A 27,878-nucleotide genomic window follows, 5' to 3' on the forward strand; every position below is an offset into this window, starting at 1 on the left:
TGGTAGTGTAGGTCTAAAATTAAGTAAAGTCTTTATGTAAAGAAAATATATAGTCAGATTACTTCTTTTAACTTAAAACTTGAAAATTAAAAAAAAATCTAAATGTATATATAAATAAGATAAAGACAAATAATTTTTCTGTTTTTTTTTTATGTAATAAATGAATAGCCATTTAAGTGTCCCTTATTTTAAAACTTCAAAAGTGGCAACCCTACCTGTTAGCCCAGTATGTCAGCCTTCGCCACAGTAGGACCTGAAAATAGTTATAGAAGATTGTGAAAAAAGCTTTTATACGTTTTTAAATAAAGACTTCCTACTAGCCATAATTCATGTCCGAGACGTCATCATATATCAGTCTTTCAGTATCAGCTAACCTCATGTGCTTTACATGCCATAATGCAACCTGCAGGTGTTCACCTAAACAGCCCATTGTGTCTTCGTATATGAAGATGAACATCTCAAACACACATACACAGGTCAGATTTTTACGCCATGTGATGAGAGCTCGTTGATAACAAAAACGATAATTTATTTTTGATCATTTTTATTTTATTTTATTTTTTTTAATAACTGCTGTTAATTTAGTTTTAGTTCTTCATTTATTTTATACACTCTTGGAATATGGACAGTCTGTTCACTTTATTTTATTTGTCCCTCGGTAAAATATGTGGGCTGTGGTGCCGAACAAAACATAAAAGGCTCAACACTCCTCTTCACTCTCCTCAAATCACACAATTTTTTGCTTGTCTAGGCCTACTTTTCAAATTTTTACAGCCAAAATAAATCAAGTCAATTTTATTTGTATTGCGCCGTTCACAACACATCTTTTCAAAGGAGCTTTACAGAAGATCAGCCATTAACAGAAGATAAAACTGTAATGTATATAATGTCGATGAATCTTCATTATGTAATTAGATAAAATACGATTGTTAATCGTGTTTAAAAATAAGTAATTCAATAATAATTGTATTAATAACCCCAGTGAGCAAGCTGAAGGCAACTTTGGCAAGGAACACAAAACTACATAAGATGTAGATTAATGGAGAAAAATAACCTTGGGAGAAACCAGACTCACTGTGGGGCCAGTTCCCTTCTGGCTAACATCATACATATAATGTAAATATTACTTATGTATAGTTCAAGTCAAGGTTTAAAATTATAAATAATAATAAAAGGATAAATTAGGTGTATGCCTGGCTAAATAGATGAGTCTTTAGTCTAGACTTAAACTGAGGGAGTGTGTCTGCAACGGTGTTGGGGAGACTATTCCAAAGTTTAGGAGCCAAATATGAAAAGGATCTACCTCCTTTTGTGGATTTTGATATTCTAGGCACTATTAACAGGCCAGAATTTTGCAATCGTAATGAACGTGATGGAATATAGCGTGGTTGAAGGTCACTAAAGTACTGCAGAGCTAGACCATTCAAAGCTTTGTATGTAATTAACAGAATTTTAAAAGTAATATGAAATTTAATGATGATAAAATGGGGCTAATATGATCATATTTCTTGGTTCTCGTTAGTACTCTGGCTGCTGCATTTTGAACCAATTGAAATTTATTTTATTGATCTTACTTTACATCCCAGTAGTGCATTACAATAATCTAGTCTTGAGGTCATGAACGCATTAATTATTTTTTCAGCATCAGCAACCGAGGGCATGTGCTGTAATTTTGCAATATTTCTTAGGTGGAAGAATGCTGTTCTACAAACATTGGTAATTTGATTTTCAAAGGACAGCAAATATAACACCCAAGTTCTTTGCTGTTGAAGATGATGTAACAGTACATCCATCAAGAGTCAAACTATATTTTAGTGGCTTTTTTTTTTTAGTTTTTTGGTCTGATAATTAGTACCTCTGTTTTGTCAGAATTGAGTAGTAGGACATTTCTGGCCTCCCAATCTTTTATTTCATTGATACACTGCTAATTTGGAGAATTGTGAAATCTCATCAGAATTGAAGAAATATAAAGTTGTGTATCGTCGGCATAGCAGTGGAAACTTATTCCACGATTCCTGATAATATCTCCCAGGGGAAGCCTATACAAGGAGAAAAGCTGAGGCCCTAAAACTGATCCCTGTGGCACTCCATCCCTACCTTTTTTCATTTGACAATTCCTCATTTACACATACAAAGTGGTAGCAGTCTGAAAAATAGGACCTAAGCCATGCTAATGCAAGTCCACCAATGCCAACATAATTCTCTAGCCTATTCAAGAGAATGTCGTGATCTATCGCGTCGAATGCAGCACTAAGATCTAAAAGCACTAGAAGAGAAATGCAGCTGTGATCTGATGATAAGAATAAGTCATTTGTAACTCTGATAATTGCAGTCTCTGTACTGTGATGGGGCCTAAATCCTGACTGAAATTGTTCATATATTCCATTTCTCTGTTGAAATGAACATAGTTGAGAGGATACTACATTTTCTAGTATTTTCAACATAAATGGTAGATTTGAAATTAGTCTGTAATTAGCCAATTCTCTAGGATCAAGCGGTTGCTGTGTGTGTGAGATCATTGTACCACGGTGCATATTGCTGTTTTCTGAGGTGCTGTGACAGTTGATTGCATAATTCCAATTTTATTTGATTATTTCAATTATTTCTGTAAAGAAATTCATGAAGTAATTACTGTTGTGCTGCAACAGAATATCTGGTTCGGTCGATGCTTTATTCCTAACCAATTTAGCCACAGTACTGAACAAACACCTAGGATTGTTGTGGTTCTTTTCTTTGAGTTTGCTAAATATGCTGACCTGGCAGCTTTTAGTGCCTGTCTGTATCTTCTGAAACTATCCTGCCATGCACTGTGAAATACCACTAATTTTGTATTCTTCCACTTGTGCTCCATTTTCTGAGCTGCTCTCTTGAGATTATGAGTGTGATCACTGTACCATGGTGCAAGGCTTTTTTTTCTTTAATTTTCTTTAATCATAGAGGGCGACATTATCAAGAGTGCTTGAAGACTGTATTTATGTTTTCTGTTATTTCATCAAGTTCTTATAAGATTATTAGTGAAGCTATCTTTAGTGGTTGAAAGAATAGTTCTACCTGAACAATAGCGTGGTGTAGAGTGAGTGACACAAACTGATCGCAACAAACCAGAGACACGGTAATGAGCTGAGATGTCGTCACCCTTCGGTAGAATTTCTATAGTATCAACACCATATGACAGAATTAAATGTAGCGTATGATTATAGCAATGAGTTGGTCCTGTCACATTTTGTCTGACTACAAGAGAGTTGAGAATATCAATAAATGCTAATAACAATGTGTCATTTTTATTACCTATATGACTGAAGTCACCAACATTTAAAGCTCTGCAGTCTGCATTAACTAATAGATCAGATAGAAAATTTGCAAATTCACCAAGCAAACCAGATTAAGGCCCAATTGATCTATATGCTGTAGCAAGGGCAAAAGACGACAGAGATTTTTTTTTTTATATATATCTGACGGTGTCACATTAAGCATTATTAGTTAAAAAGACTTAAATTTATATCCTGTCCTCTGAGTAACACCTAAAACTTCACTGTATATTGTAGCAACAACATGTCCTGGACCCTTCAGATGAGGCTCATGTTTATAACAATAACTGAGGAAGTAGATTAATTTAAACTATTATATTAATCCGGTTTAAACCAGGTTTCAGTCAAACAGAGCACGTGCATCCTGACCTGGGCCCCAGTTGGTCAGATACTATCATTATTAAGACTGTGCCAAAATACTAGAGGAGAGCAGCACCTTTTCTGTAGGGATGGCGTCATCTCTCTATAGCATGTCAGGTCTACCACAAAAACTCCAGTTCCACCAATTGGCTATAAATCCTATGCTATTATCCAGACACCACTCAGACATCCAGCTGTTCAGTGACACTAATCTACTACAAACCTCATCACCATGACGTGTAGGGAGGGGCCTGAGCATACTACAGTGTCTGACATAGTTTTTGCAAGTTCACACACCTCTTTAACATTATCTCTAGTGATCTCCGACTGGCGAAGCCAGACATCATTTGTGCCGAAATTGCCATGTTCCTTACAATTTACAATTCCCTCCACTAGCGTTCGGATGCATGTGTCTAACTCATTAAGCTTCTCCGTCAGCCTGACTAATTCCTTACATTTATCACATGTGAATCCCTCACTGCTGACGGAAGAAGCTATAGTAAACGTGGCGTGTAATGCAGGATTAAATAACATGAGTGGATGCCTTGATTTTACCGCAATTGTATGTTATTGTTGTTATGGTTGTTCTTGAGTGGCGAGGGTTTGTGATCGATGTGGTTTCTAATCAGCAGATGTTTGAGATTGATGCAATAATCTGTGTAAAACACTGTGGAGAAAACGAATGCACACAGTCGAGAAGCAAGATGTAGACAAGCAGAAAAAAAAAAAACGCGAGAAACAGGTGCGCGCAGTATAATACACACAGATGAAACGGTAGAAAAGAGAAAAAACCTGAAGCATGCGTTAAAATGGCAAAGGATAAAACGATGAACGTAAAAGAATATATGGGTGATTTAAAAGAGCATTCTCTTAAAACGGTCCATAGCAGCTAGGTCAACTCCGCCTTACACTAATCTTACGATTTCCTTAGTTAAACATGCTCTTTTCAGTTTTGTAAATGGGTTTTACGCACTAACGTCTTGCTATGATCTCTTTGGAGAACTCCTAGTGGTAAGATAAAATGATTTGTGTATACGGGCCCTGATTCACAGTGAATTGCTGTGGCTAGATATTGATTATTTCCGTTTTTATTCTTCGATAATTTTTTTTTATGTAAGTGGAACAAAATGTTCTTACCGAAACTAAAATCCATGTGACTGCAGGTGAGGTGCTGTAGTTTGATTGGCTGCTGCTGGCCATTTTTGTTGATTTGTCAAATCGATATGTCAAGGATATGTTCGCTCATGTAAACTTTGTCGATCAAACAACTGCAGAGTTATTACAGTGTTTTTTTTTTGTAGTGCCCCCTGTGGGTAGAATTGTACGAAACTTTGCGCGCATCCTGCTGAATATGTGAACTGGGTTTCATTGTGTTTGGGCTTTGCGTTAGATAGTAGATATTGATCTATGAATCAAAGTGTATTTTACTGAAGGATATAACGCTAATATCTTCAGGACTATTTGACATAACGAAATTCTTTTGCTAACCGCCTGAATAGTGGTGCGCATATGGGACCATCCTGCCAAGTTTGTGATTTCTATGATGTTTCTGATGCCCGAACACTTTTAGGGCACTTATAGATCCTGCCTGAATTAAATTTGTTGAAAAGTGAATGGGTACCATCATTTTTAAGCTGCAAAGAACATAAAGGCAGCATAAAATTAATCTATACAACTCCAGTGGTTAAATCCATGTTTTTATAAGCAATATGATAGGTGTGGTTTTAGAAACAAATCAAAAATTTTTTTTACTATAAATTCTTCTCCCTTTCCAGTAGGTGGTAATATGCACAAAGAATCTGAATCACCAAAAGCACAAGAAAAATGTGAAAGTGGAGATTGATAGTAAAGAAAAAAAAGGATTGATCTGATTCTCACCCACACCTATCATATCTGGGGTGGCTGTTGCTCAGGTGGTAGAGTGGGTTGGTGGTTCGATACCCGGCCCACACGACTCCACATGCCGAAGTGTCCTTGGGCAAGACACTGAACCCCAAGTTGCTCCAATGGCAGTCTAGCACCTTGCATTTTAGCTCTGCCGTCATTGGTGTGTGAATGGGTGAATGAGACGCAGTGTAAAGTGCTTTGAATACCGCTAAGGTTAAAAAGGCGCTATTTAAGTGCAAACCATTTACCATATCGCTTCTGAAGACAATGATTTAACCACGGGAGTCATATAGATTACTTTTATGCTGCCTTAATGTGCTTTTTTGTGCTTCAAAGTTCTGGTCATCATTTACTTGCGTTGTATGGACCTACAGAGCTGAACTATTCTATATACTATGAACTATACACAAATACTATGAACTATACACAAATCTTTGTTTGTGTTCTGCAGAACAAAGAAAGTCATACACATCTGGGATGGCATGAGGGTAAGTGATGAGAGAATTATCATTTTTGGGTGAACTATTGCTTTAACAGGCGCCATCACCATTAAAACCTGATAATATGCGTCCTTTTTGACCAGTTGTGTTCGAGGGTCTATGATTTTATTACTGTATACATCAATCCTTAAGTTAGCGTGTTACTGAATGATTAATGTGTTGCTTAAATCTCAAGCAACGAATTATAAAAAAAAATGGCGTATCATTTCTGCGCTCGCCATTCAGCTTGTCGCACAAGGGTGGGCCGGGGGTTATTCTAATCTCCCCCAAAGTTTTTGACCCGTAGGGGGGGTGGGTGTTCACTTTGGTTCGATTGCTTGGACCAATCATTTGCTTTTGTTTTATATATATATATATTTTTATTAATTGAACTTAAAACAAACAGTCAATGTACAGTCAGAACTTCAATAATACATATATTTATATAGAGAAACATACAGCCAGGGGGTAGGCTAAACAATATGTAAATATATGTGCTTTCTTATTATGTGAATGAAAAATAGTCTTGATATATATTCAAATTTCTTTTTCAAGAACGAAATATAAAGGTTGGGTTTTACTGTACGTACATTTATGTTTATGAAATTTAAACTACAAACTTTTAATTACATTTATAATATATAATTATTTCCTTTTATTTGAGGGGGTATTAGTAAAACCAAATATTATGTTTTCTAAACACAAAGAAAAAGTTGGGTCAATGTTATCAATTATAAATCTAGTCAAATCTGTCCAAAATTTCCTTACATGAGCACAATGCCAAAATAAATGAAACAAAAAGTATTGCAAAAAGCACACTTAAAATCTATATCCTTTTTCAATTTAACAAGAAAATGATTTGCTGGGTAGTATCTGTGTAAGATTTTGAAAGTTAATTCCTAAACTTTATTTACCAATACATTTTTGTTTGGTATAGTCCAGATGGCTTTCCATAATAAACCTTACACCAGTCTATTCCAATAAACAATACAGTTTGGCATGGTGACAATGTCTTTTAGTAAATAACAAACAATTTTATTAACATTTAAAACTCCGCCGGGCAAAACAAAGTTTCCCAATTGCTATATCAAATAAATCAAAAGCAGAAGTGGGCGCAATACTTTGAGTATTAGCTCTGAATATTGCTAAGACCCCTGTGGGAATCACATCCATGACCATAGAAAATTATTTTGGTGTCACTGGGTGTAAAGGGATTAATGGAAAGGAGGAGGCGAGAACCGGCTTGACAATATAAATAATAGTTTTAATATAAAACTGAACAAAAAGACACAAACACACATGACTGTCAGCTGCCCATAAACGATCTCTCTCTCTCTCTCACCACCACCACTCAAAAGCCAGTGATTAAACTTTGCTTTAGTCTTCTGCAGAATGGGATAAAATTGATCTTACATCTAGAGTTTTGATCTTTTAAGATAACAATGGGATATTAGCAATATGTTGTAACTGACAGTCTTCAATAGATAATAGTTCACATATGCTGATGTTTAAACTATGGCCAGGAGCTTTAGAAAAGGCATCTACTACTTTAGGTCTTTCAGGAACAGTGCAGTATCGTCTGATAACTGGGATATAATAATATCCCTGCTAGCAATAGATATACCTTTTTAAGTGGCTTGATTTAACATAAATATTCACAAGTTGAGTACAGAACAAAAAAAAGATAAGGGGAGATTGGACAACCTTGTCTAATACCATGTTTTAGATCAAATCTAGAGGATGAACCACCTTTAAGTTTAACAGAACAGTTTGCGTTCTATACATTGTTAGTATAGCTTTACAGAAGAAGTCTCCAAACCCAAATGTTTGTAATTACCTAAAAATAAAAGCATGCTCCACCATATAGAATGCTTTATAGAAATCTAAGAAAAGAATAAATCCATCAGCAGTACTTAAACAAGTGTAAGACTAATCTTATATTATTTGAAATATGTCTTTTCATTGAGAATCCAGATTGGGCCTCATCTATAAGGGGGTCCATAACTGACTTGATTCTATTTGCAAAGATTTATGCAAAGAACTTGTAATCATTGGTTAATAGAGAAATTGGTCTCCAGTTATCTAACAGCAATGGGTCTTTTTTTTGGTTTTGGAATCAATGTTATTAATCCTTGAGTTAAAGAAGGTGGAAGAAATAGATTTTCTATATTCTCTATATAAACCTCTTTAAGAAAGGGGGCAATAAGATCAGAAAAGGTTTTGTAAAAGTAGGCTGAGAGACCATCAACCCCAGGAGATTTGGTAAACTTAAGTGTGATAGCATTTAAGAACTCCTCAATAGTAATTGATCTATCACAGAGTTCTTTTTGCACAGGTTTGGTAGTCTTAAAATTAATTAAAAAAATAGAGTTCAGAAATGGAGAAGGAGAGTTTTCACAGAATTTGGATGAATATAACCTACTATAGAATTCTGTACAAAATTTTTATATTTTAACTTGTTCATCTGTGACATCCCCATCTATTTTAAGTTGTTCAATTGTATTATTTCAAAAAATAAATATGCAGAGTTTTGTTCCCCTTTTTACAACCATTGCTTCCGTGACCTAACGAAGGCTCCTTCTGCTTTATTCTTATATAATTTGTCCAATTCCAGTTGTAGGGTGCTTAACTCGGCTTGTTCACCTTCATTTGGACATGGTTTTGAGGAGTTGACCGCTAATCTTGAAATAATATTGTCCTCCTGAATACTTCTTTCTTTTGCCATTTAAACCTGCTTTCGAAAGTACTTGGCTACCTCAAATTTCAGTAGCTCCCAATTACTGCAGAATTTCATTTTTGAAAGTGCTTTATACCAAAGATATAAAAAAGTTTTTGAATCTTTGTTTTAATTTGTTCATATTGCAGTAGTGAACTATTAAGTTTCCAATATGAGCATGTGGAGTAGTGCTTAGGTTAATGGAAATAAGAACAGCCTTATGGTGACTGAGCGGTAAAGGAATCATATTAACAGAGACATCTGAGGATTGTATACTCACAGATGCTAACCAATAATCTATACAAGATTGTCTGTTACCAGACTTGTTGCTCCAAATATACATCAACGAATCAGGAAACTTAGGCCTCCATATATCAACCAAATAAAATTTCTCCATAAAATGTTTAAGGTTTGCATTTTGAGTATGAGATGGTCTTGATGGTAAACAATCGAGAAAGCTGTCCATAACAGTATTAAAATCACCCCCTATGATAAGAGAGAGATCCAGGAATTGCGACAGTCCCTGAAGGATATGTTCTTCTAAAGTTTCAAATAAATTATCATTTTCATTTTTAGTATTATATCAATAAATATTCGCAATTAATAATATAGTACCATGAACTTTGAGAATTTGGCACAAAAAATGTCCTGATCGTCATGTTCGGTATGCAGAATCTCCCAGGTGAATCTGTTCTTTAGAGAGATAACACCAGCGGAGAGCTCAGATCCATGTGCACACTAGATGTCGTTGCCCCATTGTGTCCTCCAAAAACAGACATCATCAGGAATCGAATGATATTTTTGAAAAAAGCAGAAATCAGTCCTATGAAGTTTAACAAACAAAAATAAAGTTTCCCGTTTGACATGTCTTAACCTGTTGATACGTAATCCCCCCGCACGTAGTGGTGATGACGTCATTTACATTTTAATATATAATTTACCGTTTATAAATTTAATTTAATGTTAACAAATTATTCACGAATAATTCACGAAAATGTTCTTAAGAGAAAAAAAAAAGAAGAAATTTAAGAAGTTTATTTGGGAATACAAAATATTCCTAGCTTTTTTCTTAAGTTAAAATTTAAGAAGAAGATTGTAGTTAAGAAGAAATGTATTTTCGTGAATCCGGCCCTGTTAGGAATGAAACTTGGATCTCATTGTAGTTTAGCACACAACACTTCTACCATCAAGAATTCCACGGTCCCTTTATGTGCATGCCCAGGTAACTGCAGTCGGGAGTCTGCGTATCTGGAGACTTCATGAAGGGAGAAGAAAGAACGACAACACACGGTTGTTTCTATTCAATCTACTCAAAGTTTATTACAGCAAGCATAATATTTATACCTTTCATAGAACAAAGAACAACCAACAGCCAATAGTATAGTGATGGCAAGACTTGCGAGACAGCCAAGGACAATAAATGTTGACCGGAATAGCACGGGAACGGTAATCATATGAGGTCAAGCAGTCCTAGATATTTGTTATGTCCGACTGAGATATTTAGCTAAGGAAAAGAGTATGTGCTGGTTGGAGTGCAAAACATTCTGAAAGAGGATAAGACAAGAGAAACTAACAACATCTATGAATGTCATGGACTCTTCGTGCGTGTGGTGTGATTCTGTGATTCACACACATACATTCATAGTTAGATGTCAAACTTAAGACAGCATGTACAATTTATATTTCTCACAATGCTCCCTTTGATCATAAAATGATCACAATCAGATTGAACATTGTACCATGCTAAAATCACATAAAATGTTTCCCTTGTATCTTCTTGGCTCATTCTTAGCAGTCAATAAGCAACATGAGGTGGTCTTACCACTAAGCTAATAGAGCTGGAGATCATTTGTTTGATTAAAGCCATAAAACAAGGCCGTAGGCAGGCGATGATGAAAAATACAAGCAAAACGCAGAATATGACCATTAAGTAATGTTCAATTTTATAAATGAACATCCAAAAACCTAAAAAGAAATCAACATCCCCATTGGCACGGTCTTGTGACCTCTTTACCATTTCAGAAATATTTCTTATACCTTGCTCTATGATTCCACCTGCTCCATCCTCTTCTGGGATGTACGTACAACATGCTTCACCTACCATTACAAAACTCCTCCTTGCGCTGCAGTGAGCTGGTCTAAAACCATCCTGTTCTGGAGGGCATTAAACGCAGCTCCCTGAGCTCTTTCTTTATTCCCTCTAACACTTGCTCTGTAACATTCATAAACGTAACCAAGTCAAACCTATTCATTTCGATCGGATTCATAACATTCACTACGCCAATGGGGGCAAAAAATGATTGGAAAAACTTGTCCACTCTACCCCATATTCGTTGATCTTCCGGAGTGTAGAGTCAGAGTTGATGAAGGTGACCTCTTCACTCGACTGGGTCCTTTGGAGCTGTTTGGCCTCATCCTGATTATCATCACTGATCCAGAGCTGTTGACTAGAGCACATCGTCCGGTCCAGTCATTTGGTAATGAGGCATGTAGGTTATGCCCACAGAGCCATTGTACCCCTCTCATGGACCTAGTTCCATCGACCGTGGGGGTTAAGGGGTGTGTATCACGCAGGCACACATCCGAGCAATGTCTCCGGGCTGCCCGTGAGGCCCGCATCCAGGTGTATGCTTGCTGCCGGTGTGGCTCAAAATCCGTTATGGTGTTTGCGCAGGTCTTTTTGGTGTATGATGATAGGCTATTGTCAAGATTAAACTGTGAGAGTTTAATTTGATTCTGCACTAAGAAGACCCCCATGGAGTACCTGTCATGTTTCCTCAGGCACCATTGGCAGCAGATCGACCGGTTTCCCCAGGGTGTGCTCTGATAGGTGATCCTGTAGTGTTCATCGGGTATGTTACCTACTGGGTCACTACCTCCTTTTCGTTCATGGCAGGTTAAGTTATAGGGTATGGATAATATGTCACCTTGGGCAATGCCCCAGAACCGTTTCTCGGGCGAAAGTACTGTATTAACCACAGGGCTTGATCTGCTGGGGTGGTGTCTTTTGTAATGCGTCGTCCACTTCAGGGGTTCAAGATAACTTAATTCCGTAACTTTTGTTCCCATGTGCTTGGAACTATGGGGAAAGTGGGAACAAACATAACATGGTTCGTTGGGGTGTGCCGAGCAGGCTGTGTGATTAGCTAATTGCCACCACAAGTTTGTGGCATATGAGTGGGGTTGATCGGGGTGCTCGAGATCACTAAGGTGCTTTACGGCTGTGACGGCTCCGAGAGCGGTCAGTATCATCATGATTTCCTTCATCCTGTTGTGTGACTAGGGGTTGTTTCTCTCGACCCGGATCACACTTTGCACAGGTAGGGTGGTGTCCAAATTAATGACACAGACAGTTTTGGGCCTTTTCTATGCCTTCCACTTGCTTGGATTATCAATAGGTCCCACATATATCGTGGTTCTTCAGGACCTTCAGGCTCCTGCGTTGTGCTTGCCACTGACGCTGCGTGTTCAGCTCCTTCAGTGGGGCCGCACTCAACAGTCCCCTTTCAGTCCCTCCTCTCGTGCTGGCTTAACGCGGCTTGCGTGTATCCACTGTGGCTGTAGATCGTTCAGGATTGCTGTTCGGGTCATGGCTATGACCATTGCCGGACCTTGGTATTGTGGTTCTCAAGTCTTTGTTGGTTTCAATCTGTGGATTAGGACCTGCTGATTTGGAACATATGGGTGAGTGGGTTTTTCTGTGGGTATAGCGAGAGAGAGAGAGAGATATTAATGGGTATTCCTTTCACCAATTGGCATGCTCTAATTAATGCAAACAGTTCTGCCGCCTGTGCTGATATGTACGGTAATGAATATGCCTCAATTACGGTACCTGGAAGTTGGGTTACTGAATAGCCGCACCAATATACTGAATCGTTCGGTTTTGAACATGATCCATCTATATACCAATAATCCCCCTCCTCCAGAGCGGACGTTGAGACGTCCGGGCTGCAAGAGGTTTGGTCTGCGATTTGTGACATGCAGTCATGTTCGTCGTTAAATGCCCCGTCATTCAATACAGTTAGTACAGTACACAGCGAAACGAGACAACATTCCTCCAGGACCATTGTACTACATAAACCAACATACGACAAACACAGAACCACATGAGACTACACAGACTAAATAACATTTCTTCATAAAGTGCACTTGCAAATGTGTGCAAAAAAGTACGGGACAGTACAATAAATTACTAAAAGGATCAGGACAATGGACACAGTAAGAGACAGTGCAGTGCCGACCAGTACACATTTGTAATGAATAGGGCAAAAAGATGACACTTTCTAAAAATGCTAAATGTAAACATAACATACTATGAAATGGTGTTCTATGGACATAGCCGTTATTGAGGTAGCAGCCAGGTATAAAGTGACAACGAATTAAAGTGCAACTCTGAACATGTGCAAAAGTTGGATGGGGTGTGTGTGTGTGTGTCAGTCCAGTCTCTGAGTATTGAGGAGTCTGATGGCTTGGGGGAAGAAGCTGTTACACAGTCTGGCCGTGAAGGCCCGAATACTTCTGTAGCTCTTGCCAGATGGCAGGAGGGAGAAGAGTTTGTGTGAGGGGTGTGTGGGTCATCCACAATGCTGGTTGCTTTGCGGATGCAGTGCTTTGTGTAAATGTCTTTGATGGAGGGAAGAGAGACCCCGATGATCTTCTCAGTCCGAAACGGTGCAAGTCCCTAACCAGTCAGTGATGTAGCTGCTCAGGATGCTCTCAATAGTCCCTTTATAGAATGTAGGATGGGGGGTGGGAGATGTGCTTTTCTCAGCCTTTGAAGAAAGTAGAGATGCTGCTGGGCTTTCTTGGTAATAGAGCTGGTGTTGAGGGACCAGGTGAGGTTCTCAGCCAGGAGAACACCAAGGAATTTGGTGCGCTTGACGATCTCCACAGAGGAGTCATCGATGTTCAGCAGAGAGTGGCACAATTCAAGGTTCAGGGTTGTGATCTGCGAGCTCTGCGCACTTTGCGTGCTCAAGCGGTAGCCTCTCAGCAGCAGGCCGAAAGCCTGGGAACTCCGTTTGGCCAGTGAGGTTAAAGAGATTCAGCGTCAAATGTTGAACATGTCGGCGATGCTGACGGAAGGTCATTGCTGACTTGAAGGATCTTGCTGTAATACGTCGATTCATAACTGCTATGGAGACAAAAATCACTGAGTTTGGTTGCAAGAGTGTCAGACGTTGAGAAACGGATCGATTATCTGAAGTCATCAGACCGCTGCTAACCCAAGGTAGTTGGATCACGTCTGGGAAAAGTGGGAAGACTTTGAGAATCGTAACCGGTGAAACAACATCCAAATTGTTGGAATTCCTGAGGATGAAGGCGGCAGAGATATGGTGAAATTTCTAGACAGGCTCTTCCCAAGTCTATAACAGGCCATAAGCTGAAAATCAAGCAAGCTCACAGAGTTCCAGCTAGGCAATCCGCTGAGGGGGACAGGCCCTGATCGATTCTGGGCAAATTTCTAAGATCATCCGATAAAGATCTTGTGTTACACGAGGCAAGGAGTTAAAGGAAGGCATTCTTGGAAGAACCACAGCATTTTCTTGTTCACAGACTTTGCGAATTTGACAAGATAAACGTGATCGATTTAGGGAATGGAAGAAACTCTTACATCAACAGAAGGTTGCTTTTGCACTGATGTTCCCGGCCAAATTGAGAATAGATAAGGATGGCCACAAAATATTTACATGCCCACAGCAAGCGATGTCCTTCAAAAAGTCAATGGAATGAATAAGTCATTATGTGATACTCTCGATGTAGTCAAGTGGGCCTGACTCACTGAACTGTCCGAGGAAACTGAGTGCCTTATTGTTTCTTTTTGTGTTGGTTCCGCCTAGTGGCTGGAGTTTGTTTTGTGGAATAACACTGCTTAAGGACAGTTTGTGGATGGATCTGCACGTTCTTTGTGCTTATGTCCTCTATTGGTTGGAGTTTGTTTTGTGGAATATTTCTTGCAAATCATTGGAGTGATTAGGGAATTTGTTGCACTCGCGTTACAAATGAATGGACTGCCCGAGGAAACTGAATGGCTTTTTTTTCTTTTGTTCTGGTTCCGCTAGCAGCTGGATTTTGTTTTATAAATTATTTTCTGTTGTGTAATTCTGTCTCACAAAATTTGTATAGAAGCACCGGACTTGAGCAATCCGATGGCAGAGTTGTCACGGGGGCTCTCCTAGGCGTACATGGACTGTTTGAGTTTAGAGGGATGGATGCGGTTGGTGCTGTCGTGCGCAGAGTTGATGCACACATTTTTCTTTTTTCTGTTTTTTTATTCTGGGGGATGTTGGGGTGTTGATTGTTGCACCAATATTGGAATGTGGTCTTTATTATTTTATTTTTGACACAATCTATTTTTTCTAGTATGTCAAAATGTCAAATGTTAATATGAGTGGATTGTTTCTCTCCACGTGGAATGTGAATTTGTTGGAGCACCCCATAAAAAGAAGGAAGGTTATTTATTTTCTTAAATGTAAGAAATATGATAATGTTTCTTCAAGAAACACATCTTTCCCCGCAGAAAGCTGAACATTTTGGGAAGATATGAGGTGGAGATATTTTCTTTAGTGCTGGCTCAAGTTAGAGTAGGGGAGTAATTACATTGAATAAGCATTCAAATAAGCATTTACAATTCAAATGTCTCAGACAGATTAAAGATAAATTAGGAAGTCATTATTGTTTTAGCAGAAATTCAGGGGCAAAGGTTGAATTTGGCTAATATTTACGCACCTAACGCTGATGATCAGGGCTTTTTCGCTGATCTTGAAGGGATGTTGCAAGCCGTGGGCACCCCTGGTTATATAATATTGGGATTAATCTATTGATTGATCATAGTGAAGCAAAAGTGTGTAAACCCCCTAGAGCAACATGGACGCTTCACAGGATGTGTAAAAATCTTTTTGAACCCATCTGGTGGGACTATACATCCCTTTCATAAGATTTATTCTGGCATAGATTGTTTTTCTAGAATAGTTTTTATTTTTATTTCTAAGTCCCTCATTTCATCTGTTGTTGATTTCTCAATTGGAAACATCCAGATCACGCCCTGGTGAGTTTAGAGGTGTTGCCACATACAGAGAAAAATAAATCATGTAGTTGCCACTTTAATGTATCCCTTTTGCAAAATTCTGAATTTCAACTAATGTTATAGGCTGAAATCAAAGTCTATATGGAGACCAACTTAAGGCGGTTCTTTGGGGTCGGATCATTCAGTATGCCTCATTTATCAAAAAATACAAAGCACGAGAGCTTGTGGAGTTGCAAGGGAGTATTAAAAAGGCAGAGCTGAAGCACTGAATGTTGTCTGATGGCCTCAGAGAACTGACCTGATTGAAATACAGATATAAAATGATTTTGTCTTAGAATGTGGGGTTTTGGCTATTCAGGGCAAGACAGTCATACTTTGAGTAGGGGGACAAAGCAGAAAAACTTCTGGCTAGTTATATAAAGCAGAGAGAGTTTTTTTCTTCCATTCCCTCAGTTAAATCTGCTGATGGTGACATTTTTATCTCTGCCATTTGATATTAATAATGCTTTTAAAGAATTCTTTCTTAATCTCTATAGTTCCACATCTTCATCTACTGATGAGTATATTAGAAAATTTGTGACTGAGCATTATCTTAATTCTGAGATAAATTGGAAGAGCAAGGCTCTGGGGCCAGATGGCTTTGCGGCTTTGTTTTTTAGATCTATGCTACAGATCTGGCTCAACATCTGACGTTTATACAGAATTATTAAAGAATGGAAAGCTTTCGCCAACCATAACACAATACGAATCAGTCTGATTCAAGACAAAGATCTAAGTGAGTGTAAGAGTTACCGTCCAATTTCCCAGATCCAGGGAAGTGATTCTGATTAAAATATTGTCCAAAAAACTGGCTAACCGATTAAGTTATGACATCTCTTATACATATAGATCAGATGAGGTTTATTTGGGGTCATAGCTCTTCTGATAACATTAGGCGTTTCATCAATATCGTGTGGTCGGTGGCGAATGATAAGACTCCGATCGCTGCCATCTCACTTAATGCCGAAAAGGTGTTTGATATGTTTTTTTTTAATTATTATTATGCCTGTTATTGGTTGTTTTAATATTATTATTAGATTCCTCCAGTTGGACAAACAGGACAACTGCCCAAGGTAGGAGGAAATCTATTGTTATTGACGTTTTTATTATTATTAGATTCCTCCGGTAGGAGGAAATCTATTGTTATTGACAGTTTTATAATAATTATTATTATTAGGGGTTCAATTGGTTAGCGCTGAAAACTTATTGTAATTGTTGAGATTTATATTGAGATTATTATTATTATTATTATTATTATTAGGGGTTCAAATCAAATCACTTTATTGTCACACGACCATATACACAAGTGCAACAGTGGGTGAAAGTCTTGTGTGCAGTTCCGAGTAACATAGCAGTCATGACAGTGACGAGACATATACCATTTTACAATAACCTCTTCCCAATCCTGTAAAATTAGCCTAAAACGCCTAATCAAGGCATACCCAAAGTAAATTTAAAGCTGTTCTTGAACCGTTTGGAGTACATGCATGGTTTTGGTCACATTTGAAAGGGGACACTCTGAAGTTTTTTCCCCAGCAGTCAGAATTACTGTAAGTGCTACTGATTCTGAGTAATAGAAGTTTGAACACAATGAAATAGAAGTTTTTTTTTCCGCCTGAAATTTTTTTTGCATACAGATGCCTGCAGATGACTATAACTTGTAGCTATTAGCTTGAGAACACAATGGGATCACAGCATGAAGCCTTACCTAGTCCAAGTTCAAATGTTATAACAATACCATAAAAAATGAATATTTTACACATGTTTTTCTAAGGGTACACCCAGGCGTTTTACAAAAGTGTGTTTTACAAAACATGTGTAACATGTGTTTTGGATACTCCAAAAGGACCCTTTGGTAACCTAGGACAAAAAGGCTACTACTTTTGAACACTTCAACGTACAGTCATAATTTTGGGCTCTAATGAAAGATGACACTTAGAGCTATCATATTCCATATCCAGATCCACTATTAGTTTTGCTGACACAGAGTAACTGATGCATAAACACATTAGAGTGCCTTTTCCCTTCTTGAAACTAAATGTCGTGCATATAAAAGAGTCAAAACTAGTGCTATGGTGGACAATTTGTTTATATAAAAAATACACAACAAACTATTTACATGAATTTTTACACAAAGTATTTACAAACCATTATAAAATTTTACATGTTTCTAGCAACATGCCAGTCATTGTAGCAGTCACATTTGTGTACAAAGCACATAGGCACAACACAGGAAGAGTACTTCACTGGTGTCTTTGCATGACACTGCCTGCACTTCAGACGACCAGCGGTGCAAGATTTGGTGATGTGCAACGGCCTGTGATGTGCTCTTCGTGGAGCAGGAGATACGGTTCTGGCTGTGGAGTGAGACCCCAACTCTGCCAGCTCCTCAGCAAGGGTCTCTCTGAAAGCCCTCCTCTCTTGATGAGGTGCTGTCCTGCTGCTCCACTTTATGTGGCCGCTTGCTGAGTGGGGGAGAATAAATAAATGTAATTTAGAAAGCTAGACACAACTTTTCCATCTTTACTGTATTCTATATATATATATTTACAGTAAATATACAAAACATCTATATAGCATGTCAATAGATCTGAAACAAACAATGAACTAAAAACACGCACAAACGGTTCAAACACTCACTGAGGAAACACACGACAAAGGGTTATTACAAAATGTGTATTCATTATTCAAACTAAAGCTTATTTATGCGGAATATAAAGTAATATATGTTATAAAACACAAGAAAACACTTACTTGTCCAGAGCAATGTCTCATCTCTCCATATTTCCTCTGCCTCCAAATCATCCGTATTGTTTTCAGAAATTTCATCTCCAAACTCAGAATTTTCACAATAAATGCCTTCTTATATCACATCCTGAGGTGAAAATCCTGTTTTCGCGTCCGTTTCACCATATTTAAATCGCCAAATGTGTAAACGGTTCCAAAACAACTCTCCAATGGCTTTACACGCGGAGGCGCAAAACAGTGGGTAAAGGAGATTATAGTTTGCGCACACGCATAACAGAATCGTGCTCTAATCGTTCCACTAAAGCCGCATATCACTGTTATCAGAATTTCATTGGCTATACAATGCGTCAGTCATTTCCACTCTTCAATGTAATTGGTTTGATCAGTAAACAAAGGAAAGTGGGTATGCCCTTACATTCGACACAGACTATGGTTGGGTATTGAAGGCTTTGGACAGGACATGGAAGCTCCTATTGGGTCAAATGAGGTGTCAATCGAAAGGTCAGAGTGCGTGCTTCCATTTTGATACCGGATATAGGAAATGTTTACATCTGAACTGAAGTTAGTACCGATTATGTGTGAAAGATTAGGCACAGCTGCCAGGTGCTTTGAAATGATGCAACAAGAGTCTGTGGATATTTATTGATGTAATAATGTGATTTGGACTAAACATTTTACTTGATTTGATCATTTGGACATTTGACAATGAAACAACACCGTTTTTGTCGGGAAGTTATGGCTCAGTGGACTACTATGAAGCTTCATAGGTGAGTTGCCTAAATTTTGTTATTGGTTGTTTATATGTTGGTGGTCTGACAAAGATATAGATTGTACCTGCTGTTGTGATTGTATCTTAAAATGGTTTATATCAATAGAAAATCAAGAAATGTAGCTTTCCAAAGATATGTGGCACGTGTACCAATGTAACACACAGCAGTTTTGTTTATCGCATACTTTTATTTTGTACATTTAAGGGCCCGTCCGCGGGCTTAGGTTTCCATGGCGATAAACAACATATTTACCAAACACAGTTTACATATCAAATATACACATAATTACGCAACACAATAATAATATACAATGTACAGTAAACAATACACACAATATAGAATACACATGCAATAAAAATAAAACGAGTATATAAAGTGTATAAAAGGATATATATATATATATAGTAGTTTTATTGTGAAGAGAATATAATTTGACAGTCCAGTGTGAGATAATAAGATTAATAAAGTGCAGTGCTGATGTATATTGATCATGAGAGATCAAGGGTTCAAAAGTCTGATTGCTTGGGGGAAGAAGCTGTCATGTAGTCAGCTGGTGCATGTTCTGATGCAGTTGTGGGCAATGCTATTACCATACCAGGCGGTGATGCAGCCAGTCAGGATGCTCTCTACATTGCTGGTGTAGAACCGTATGAGTCTGTGGTGGGTGCAGGTGAGCCTTCACAACGGCCTCAGTGTGGAAGGACCATATGAGTTCCTCAGTGATGTGGACACCGAGGAACTTGAAGCTGCTGACTCTCTCCACCAGTGCTCCATTAATGGTGATGGGGCTGTGTTCTCTGTCTTTCCTCCTGAAGTCCACTACAAGCTCCTTGGTCTTACTGACGTTGAGGGAGATATTGTGCTCCTGACACCAGCGTGTCAGAGTGTGCACCTCCTTTCTGTAGGCTGTTTCATCATCATCAGTGATCAGACCTTCCACCGTCATATCGTCAGCAAACTTGATGATTGCATTCAAGCGCTTGGTGCTGAACAGAGCATGTGAGCGAAGCGGAGCGGTGTGACGCTGAATATTCCGCTCTATGCGCATGCGCTCCACTCAGTCGCTCGCGTCCCAAGTGAACGCTCCACTGATGAATCGTTCACGCTCACCGGTAAAACAAATCCCGCTCAGATCCCGCTCAGACATAAAATGTCTCTGTAGGCTACTTGCTTTCTGTTTGTACTTTGTAATGAATATCTGGAATACATGTATAAATTACAGTAGCTAGGATTGTAAATAGAAGTTATTTCGGGGTGATTCTGAATAAAAGTCTGTCCTTTTTATTCATTTAAATGCATTAAATTAACTTAATTAAAAAACATGTCTAGCCCTTTGGCAAACTTGCCTATTAAATGCAATAACTGAAAAGGTATATTTGATTTCCGTTATTTTATTTCCGTGAACATAACTGCAGTTGCAAAACAGGCATATTAAAACGCACGCACACGCACACACAAACAAGATGAAATGCATGTAGAACTTCACAAAACACATCTGGACTATCATGCTCATAAAAGCTCACACAGGTGAAATGCACTTAACAACATCTTATCAAAGCACAACTGGATGATTTACTGGTATTAGTAAAATAAACGTGTGTTCTAAAGTTTAAATAGACCAAAACTGTGGGTAATTGCGGTCTATTTAAAAACGTCTCAATCTTTACATCACTTTAGAATTTACTTTTAGAAACATTAGCTTGGACAAAGTATTAGGTTTCAGGCTCATGCGGTGTGCCCGGGACAGTAATCCAGCGGCGGAAAACACGCGCTCAGCACTGGAAGAACCACTGGGGATGCTAAAGATTTTGCGGGCGACCCTGGCTAGTCGAGGGATTGATCCAGCATTGGTTTTCCAAAATCCTAGGACGTCTTCATGTGGACCTTTTCTCATTAAGCCCAGGTACTCCTCCATCTCACCTCTGGCACTGTCAGCTACACTCGAGTTGCTCTCATATGAGCCGAAAATGTGGGCTTTCTTGGGAGCGCTTCTAGCCTCAGTCACTGTGTCCACCGCAGTCTCCACACCACTGCATTCTGCCTCCTTTACCAACATTTCACGAATCTCTACGAGTTGATTGCTCACTGTACCATCTCTAATGATCCATTCAGTTTTAAAACGTGGATCCAATACAGCCGCCAACACAAGGTGCTTGTCAGAGTAAAATCTGTTAAAACGAGTAGAGACATTATCTGACAGTGTCTCCACAAATGCACGAATGTTGACAAAGCGGTTGTCTGGGACACTGGACAAAAGCTGTTTGATTTCCATTACAGCTGGAAGAATCATGCCAAGGTTTCCGAGCTCTTTTTGCATAGTAGTTGTAAGCTCTGCCAGAGGCAATAGCACCTCAGTCAGGGCTTGGAGATGAAGTACGTCATTCATGGTCAGCTTACTGTGCGCGGGAATTTTCAGCTTGTTTTGGAATTGCGGGTCTCTTTCAAACATTTTCAGTACTGATTCGATCATGCGCAGCTGACTGCTCCACCTGGTGACACATGCTGGGGTGGGACGCACACCTAGTTTATCAGAATCCTCTGTGTTTAAGGTGCTTTTTTTAATACTCTTTACAAGTTTTGCCGTTCGTGTGATCATTTTGTCTACATCAGCATGACCGTTTATTGCATCCTTTATGGCGAGTTGCAGTAAATGGATGGGGCATCGCATATGCAGATTAGATTCAGTGATGTATGTGGCGCTCGTGTTTTCTATGATCTGCGCAAAATCTGGCTGGAATGGTGAAAGTGGACCTTCCTCTGTGCCACTGCCATCTTCCTCAGGGACCTCTTCCTCACCCTCCTCTTCAGTTGAACTTTCATCAAACCCTGGGAGGTCGAAAGCCTTTACCATGTTACTTGCGCTGTCAGTCACCACCCTGACAACTCGCCGTTGTAAATTCCAGTGTTGCAAGATACTTTCATATTTATGAAAAATATTCTCAGCGGTGTGGTGTCCTTTAAGATGTTCACAGGACAGCAGCACAGTGTGACTGTTAAACATTTCATCAATGAAACTTGCCACAACACCCAGAAAGCTGTGTCCTCTTCTGTTTGTCCAAATGTCTAAAGTAAGTGCAAAGCCATCTCCTAACTGCAACAGCTCTCTAAGTCTGCCTTCCATCTCGCTAAGAGTTTGGCATCAGAGTGTCACGTACTGTAGCACGGTGTGGTATAGCCGGGCTGGGCAACGCTGACAAAATGACGCATACCCTCACGTTCACCTTTTGTGAGAGGTTCATAATCCACGTAAACCATCTTAAAAAATGCATCATCTAATTCTTTCTTCCGTGCATTAGACATAGAGAACTGGGGAGTCTGGGGACGCAGGAGAGAAAAAAAATTATTTATCTCCCTTTGATTGGTAGCAGTTTTTTCTGTAAAAACAAATTTGCGTACATTATAATAGCGTACAGTAAATTTTCTGTTGCCTACATCTAAATTATAGGCCTACCTAATTATTCGGGTCAGTTTTTTTTTTTAATTTAAATTTAACAAGTGGTTCAATAACTTCTGTCTAATTTCAACTTAAAAATAGGCTACATCAACTACAATTATGTAGGCTAATTCATATTGTGAGTTGGCTATAGGTTATTTTTAGTTGCACTGATATGATGATTGCATAACGAATTAACAATTCGTTCCAACCTGACGTCAGCATGTTTTAATAATTAATTTCCTCATTTTATGTAAATCGTACAAAATTAACAATATAATATTTCGATCCATGGTTTAGTAAATCGTGACCACGTTGTAATAATTTGGGAAGTTGGGAACGAAATGTTAATTTGTATATTACAATATATTTTTGTCTGCATGTCATGAGAGGGGCTCAGTACAACAGCCTACCTTACCCATTTATCTATTAATTTTATTTTCGAATGGTATAGGCTATAGCTCACCTTTTGCTGCACTACCATGTTTGCATAGCACATCCTCATGCTTTCTGGCAATGTGACGCTTTAGATTCCAATATGAATCTTTGCTAACTCTCACAGTCTGTCCACACTCCCTTTCAATTTCTCCTCCCTGCTCGTTCTTAACTGTGATTTTTACTGTGCATTTATGCATAAGGCTCGCAACTTCCTTAAAACAATATTTGAACTCCATAACCAACCCACTATTGCTTTAGCTAATTCACCGATTCTCGAACTAGCAAATCACAATAGGGCATTCCGGGTAGAGCGAGCGGCGCTGAGCGGACGGAGCGAGCGGAGCGGAATCTTCAGAAAGGCGCTCTCCGCTCAGGAGGAAGTATTACCGCTCCGCTCCCTGCTACGCTCACGCTCCGCTACGCTCACATGCTCTGGCTGTTGGCCACACACGGCAACCACCAGACCTACCAACAGTGTAGGGAAAAGTAAAAAAAAATTACTTCAAAGTGACTGCAGAACTATCAAGGAAAAGTGGAAGTGGTTCGACCAAATGGACGCTATCTAAACCGGCGAGCAATGGAAGGGAGAGTGTTGTTGGAGTCCACGATGGATGATGGTACGATAACTCTATACTCTGCTTGAAAGCTTCTCTTTATTTAGTTGACCAGCTACTGGAAAGCTTGCTTCTAAAACAACCAGGCCAATTTAACTGTTACACTTGTGTAAAATCACTATGCAACAACTGCTTTATGCAGCACAATGAGCTAGTAGCTAACAGCTAACGGTCGTGCTATTGTTCATTGTTTTGTGTCGCGTTTAAGATGATTTCATGGCAGTAGTGGTGGCGCAACTATGACGATCAGCCTATAATCCCACCCATATTGAGGCGGCACTAAACAGCAGTGGAAAAGCAAGCTCAGAAAAGCAAAGTGAGTAGAATAGAGTTGAGTCAAACCATAACGTGCAGTGGAAAAGTGCCGTTAGTACATCTAGAGTGCTGTAAATGTAACTTGCTCACATCATTAGGCTCACGAATGCTTTGAGTTTGTGTCCAGAAACAGAGCTGCACACATACATTAAACGGTTTGATAATCAAACTACCTCGTATGACGGGTTTGATAATCAAACTACCTTGTATGACGAGTTTGATTTTATTTCGATTAATCATTCAGACCTACCATATATCATGCATTCTTTAATCACTCATTGGTGACCCAGTAGTGCCGATGAATAGTGGAAAGCAAGTGAGTTCTTCTTCTATGAACCTTTTAACCAACTTTTTTTTTTTACCAAACTTTTCATGTACATGTGTAGAGAATAATTTTGGTATGATTGCAAGTTATGACATGCTCTCCTGCCCGTTCTTCACAGTGCATTTAGAGCAGCTATTTCCCCACTGAAATGCTGGCTTTGTACAAAGTACATACTTGCATATTCTGCTGTAGCTAAATCTTTAACTGAAAGATAACTGACAATACTTCTGTTCACTGATTGTGTGTTCTGTTTTCTTCTTTCCTTTATTAACTGTTTAATAACTTTTATGAACTTGTGAACCCATGTCAATACTGTTTTATGATGTGTCCAATTAGAAGTAATTAAATCATCTGCTAGCTAGACATTCCTTCTTATTTATCACAATAGCTCAAGCAGAGATCGGTTTCTCACCTCTGGATCATCATCTAGGATTAAGCTCACTTCTTTGGTTGTTGCTTACCAGTGACATGGCTATTTTTAGGGAAAGTGAGGGCCACTAATTTAAGCTTTAGACTGAATTAAAACATCATGCCTCTTCAGACTGCATCTGCAGGATTCAGTTTAGAACTGATGTACCTCCACTATTCACCCTTTGAATAGGTTCAAATGATGGAGATATTTGCCACGTACCTTTTGAATCTCTTTGTAGTTTTGACAATATGCTTAAGAATTGTAGTTCTGTCTGACCAGAAGGTAGATTCATCCATGTAAAATTATGCCTCTGTTTTCAGATTTCAGTCCCAAGTGTACTGCAGCAGCACGTTTCAGTCTTGGTATGGTTGTTTGCTTATGCCAGGTGTCCAAACTTTTTCTAATGATGGCCAAATTAAGAAAAATAAAATTAAAAAGGGCTAGATCCTACTAAATTGCCATTACTTATCATCTATATATTAAACTTGTATTGGAACAGTGATCACTTATATTGAAAATACTCATTCACAATTTTATCATTTTGATGTCTATTCAGTGTCACTGGAAAGACCATATAGAGCTGCTACTGAGCAATGTCGGGTGTGGCCCATCACATTAATCAGAATCAATGACATTTTCCCGTTATGAACTGATGTAAGGAATAACTTTACATTTTTTCAGTAATCAATTTTAGATTCTGTTCTGTTGTTACAATGTAACTTTCCTCTGGTTTCTCCTGAACCATGGTTTTTAGAAGTATTTTCATTTTCGTTCCAGCAGCATTTAATTGTCTTCTACTCCCCTGTGCAGAATGTTACAGAGCTGCCAGGGTTGTGGAAAGCGTATGTCTGTTTAATTTTGATTCCTATATTTAACTTCACCTTAACTGAAAATATAGCAATGGCACTCCTTTGGGGTGGTCCCTGTATGCCTCCTATCACCCAAAGAGACCAATTCACTTATTGATGATTCTTTCAACAAGATCATAGTAGTTTGAGATTCTCTTTAGTTTTCCTTTGTCTTCACATGTTGGATGGCTGGATGATTTTGGTTACAAATTTGGCAGCACATGTGCTTTGTCAGATTTTGCCTATTTCCTAAACATTTGAAACACAATTCCTTTTGCTTTTATTAATTCCGCCTTTTATTTTTTGGGCTTCCTTTTAAGTGTGTCATATCTCAATTCATGGTCTTTACCATAAAACAAAGAGGGCTTTTCAAATGCATTTAAAGCAGTGATATTTCATTTTAAGAGAATTAAGTGATGCAGGCAGTGATCAGTGAAGTGTTACTTCTGTTTGAACTGGCAAATGCTGTGGTTGGTAGCAGTTAATTTTCTGTGATGCCCATCCTAAGATACAAGAAGTATCCATTGTTTATCCATGATTTTCTGGCCAGTAGTTGGAAGCAGTTAATTTTCTGTGAAGTCCATCATAGTGGACTGAATTGATATAAGCATTGGTGGTCTATTAAGCGACCCACAATTATTTGCATAATCTGTATAATTTATTTATTAATAATTGTTTTTTTTTTTTGTTTGTTTTTTTCAGACAGTGAGCCGTCATTTCCGGAATATTCCAGTCAATGAAAAAGAAACGCTCACATACTTTATTTATATGGTGAAGAGCAGTAAAAGTCGACTGGACCAGAAATCAGATGGAAGCAAACAAGTGGAGTAAGGTTCCCACACCTCTGCTTACAACTGCCCCCAGTAAGACGCGTCTCAATGGCAGAAAAGTCATTATTTATGATGTGCAGATGTTAGCTGACTTTAAAATTAATATCTGAATACTTGTGTACAAAATGAGACAAAATCAGCTAAATATATACAAAATCGGGTAACATACGGGAGTGGAAAACTGTCTGGTGTTACTGCCGTGAAGTGCTTCACAAAATGTTTGTCTTGTATTGATTTTTAACTACTTCTGTGCCAAACTCCAAAGTAACAAAAAATAAACCACCTAGAAGACACAGAAATACTGAAAACACATTTTTATCTCCGATAGGTTTCAAATGTTCATGTATCATACCTAAATGATAATAACACTGAATGACTGCAGATTTGGACTTTGTGGTACTCACAGCTATACAGTTATACTGATACAAACCTCCCTGAACAGCCTTAGCATTTACTTTTTATTACAATATTTTATCTGTTTCTTGAGTATTTTCAATGTTTTACAGACAGCTGTACAGTCAGTCTGCAATGTATAGCATTTTGTAGATAATGTGGTGTTAGTTTTCTCCCTTTTTGTGGAAAAGCTTTCTTTGTTGAAATAAACAGACTGTAAACAATTCTTGTGTTACAACTAATATTTTCATGAATTTTTATTCTTAAAATACATTTTACAGTTTTAAAACTAGTGTGGTTGTTTCACCCGATCAGTTTTTTGTCTGCTTTACCATGAGCTAAATTATTTACTCACCCTTATGTCATCCTTTTTACCTGTATGCTGTTTGTTTGTTTGTTTGTTTGTTTGTTTTTGTTTTAGCATAGGTCACAGTGACTACTGACACAGTGATCTGTCAGTCTCCAAAAAGGACAAAAATAACCTTAAAAGTAGACCATATGACTCTTCTGAATCCATATGCTAGCTTTTAGTGAACAACAGACTCAAATTTAAGTCATTATGCACTGATAATCTTGCCTCAAACGTAATTTGTTCTCCTGTGTCAAAACAAAATGTTTCATCGAAGAGCAATATTGAACAACATTTTTTTTTAATAACATAAATGTTGGTGTGTTGCTCTCACAAAGTTATCATATGGCATCAGAAGACAAGCACACAGGTCATATGTTTCACAGAAACATGTCACAGCTATTCAACCAGCTGATCTGAACTGAAGGCCAATGGGCTGAACAGAAGCCTTTTCTTATAAATAAAGCAGCTCTTGTGTGAGAATAATTTGAAGGAGGCCAAAACGTACTTAAATTTACACAGCTAATTTATTTCCTGTGTCATTCATTTGGGGATTCAATTCACAGTCATTGAACGAATGTCAAGTT

The 27,878-nt window shown here is 38.4% G+C and overlaps 1 protein-coding gene across 1 annotated transcript in view; it reads left to right on the plus strand.

Moving 5' to 3' along the window:
* The window catches only part of sap30l (sap30-like), a 50,441-nt gene extending 23,283 nt beyond the window's left edge, over nt 1–27,158 (plus strand). The window contains exon 4 of the mRNA XM_052104505.1: nt 26,422–27,158. Within this exon, the coding sequence (XP_051960465.1) occupies nt 26,422–26,550 (129 nt within the window). The 3' untranslated portion in view covers nt 26,551–27,158. The remainder of the gene's footprint in view (nt 1–26,421) is intronic.
* Nucleotides 27,159–27,878: the final 720 nt, after the last annotated feature.

Source organism: Xyrauchen texanus, chromosome 34 (assembly GCF_025860055.1).
Source record: "Xyrauchen texanus isolate HMW12.3.18 chromosome 34, RBS_HiC_50CHRs, whole genome shotgun sequence".
NCBI classification, from domain to species: domain Eukaryota; kingdom Metazoa; phylum Chordata; class Actinopteri; order Cypriniformes; family Catostomidae; genus Xyrauchen; species Xyrauchen texanus.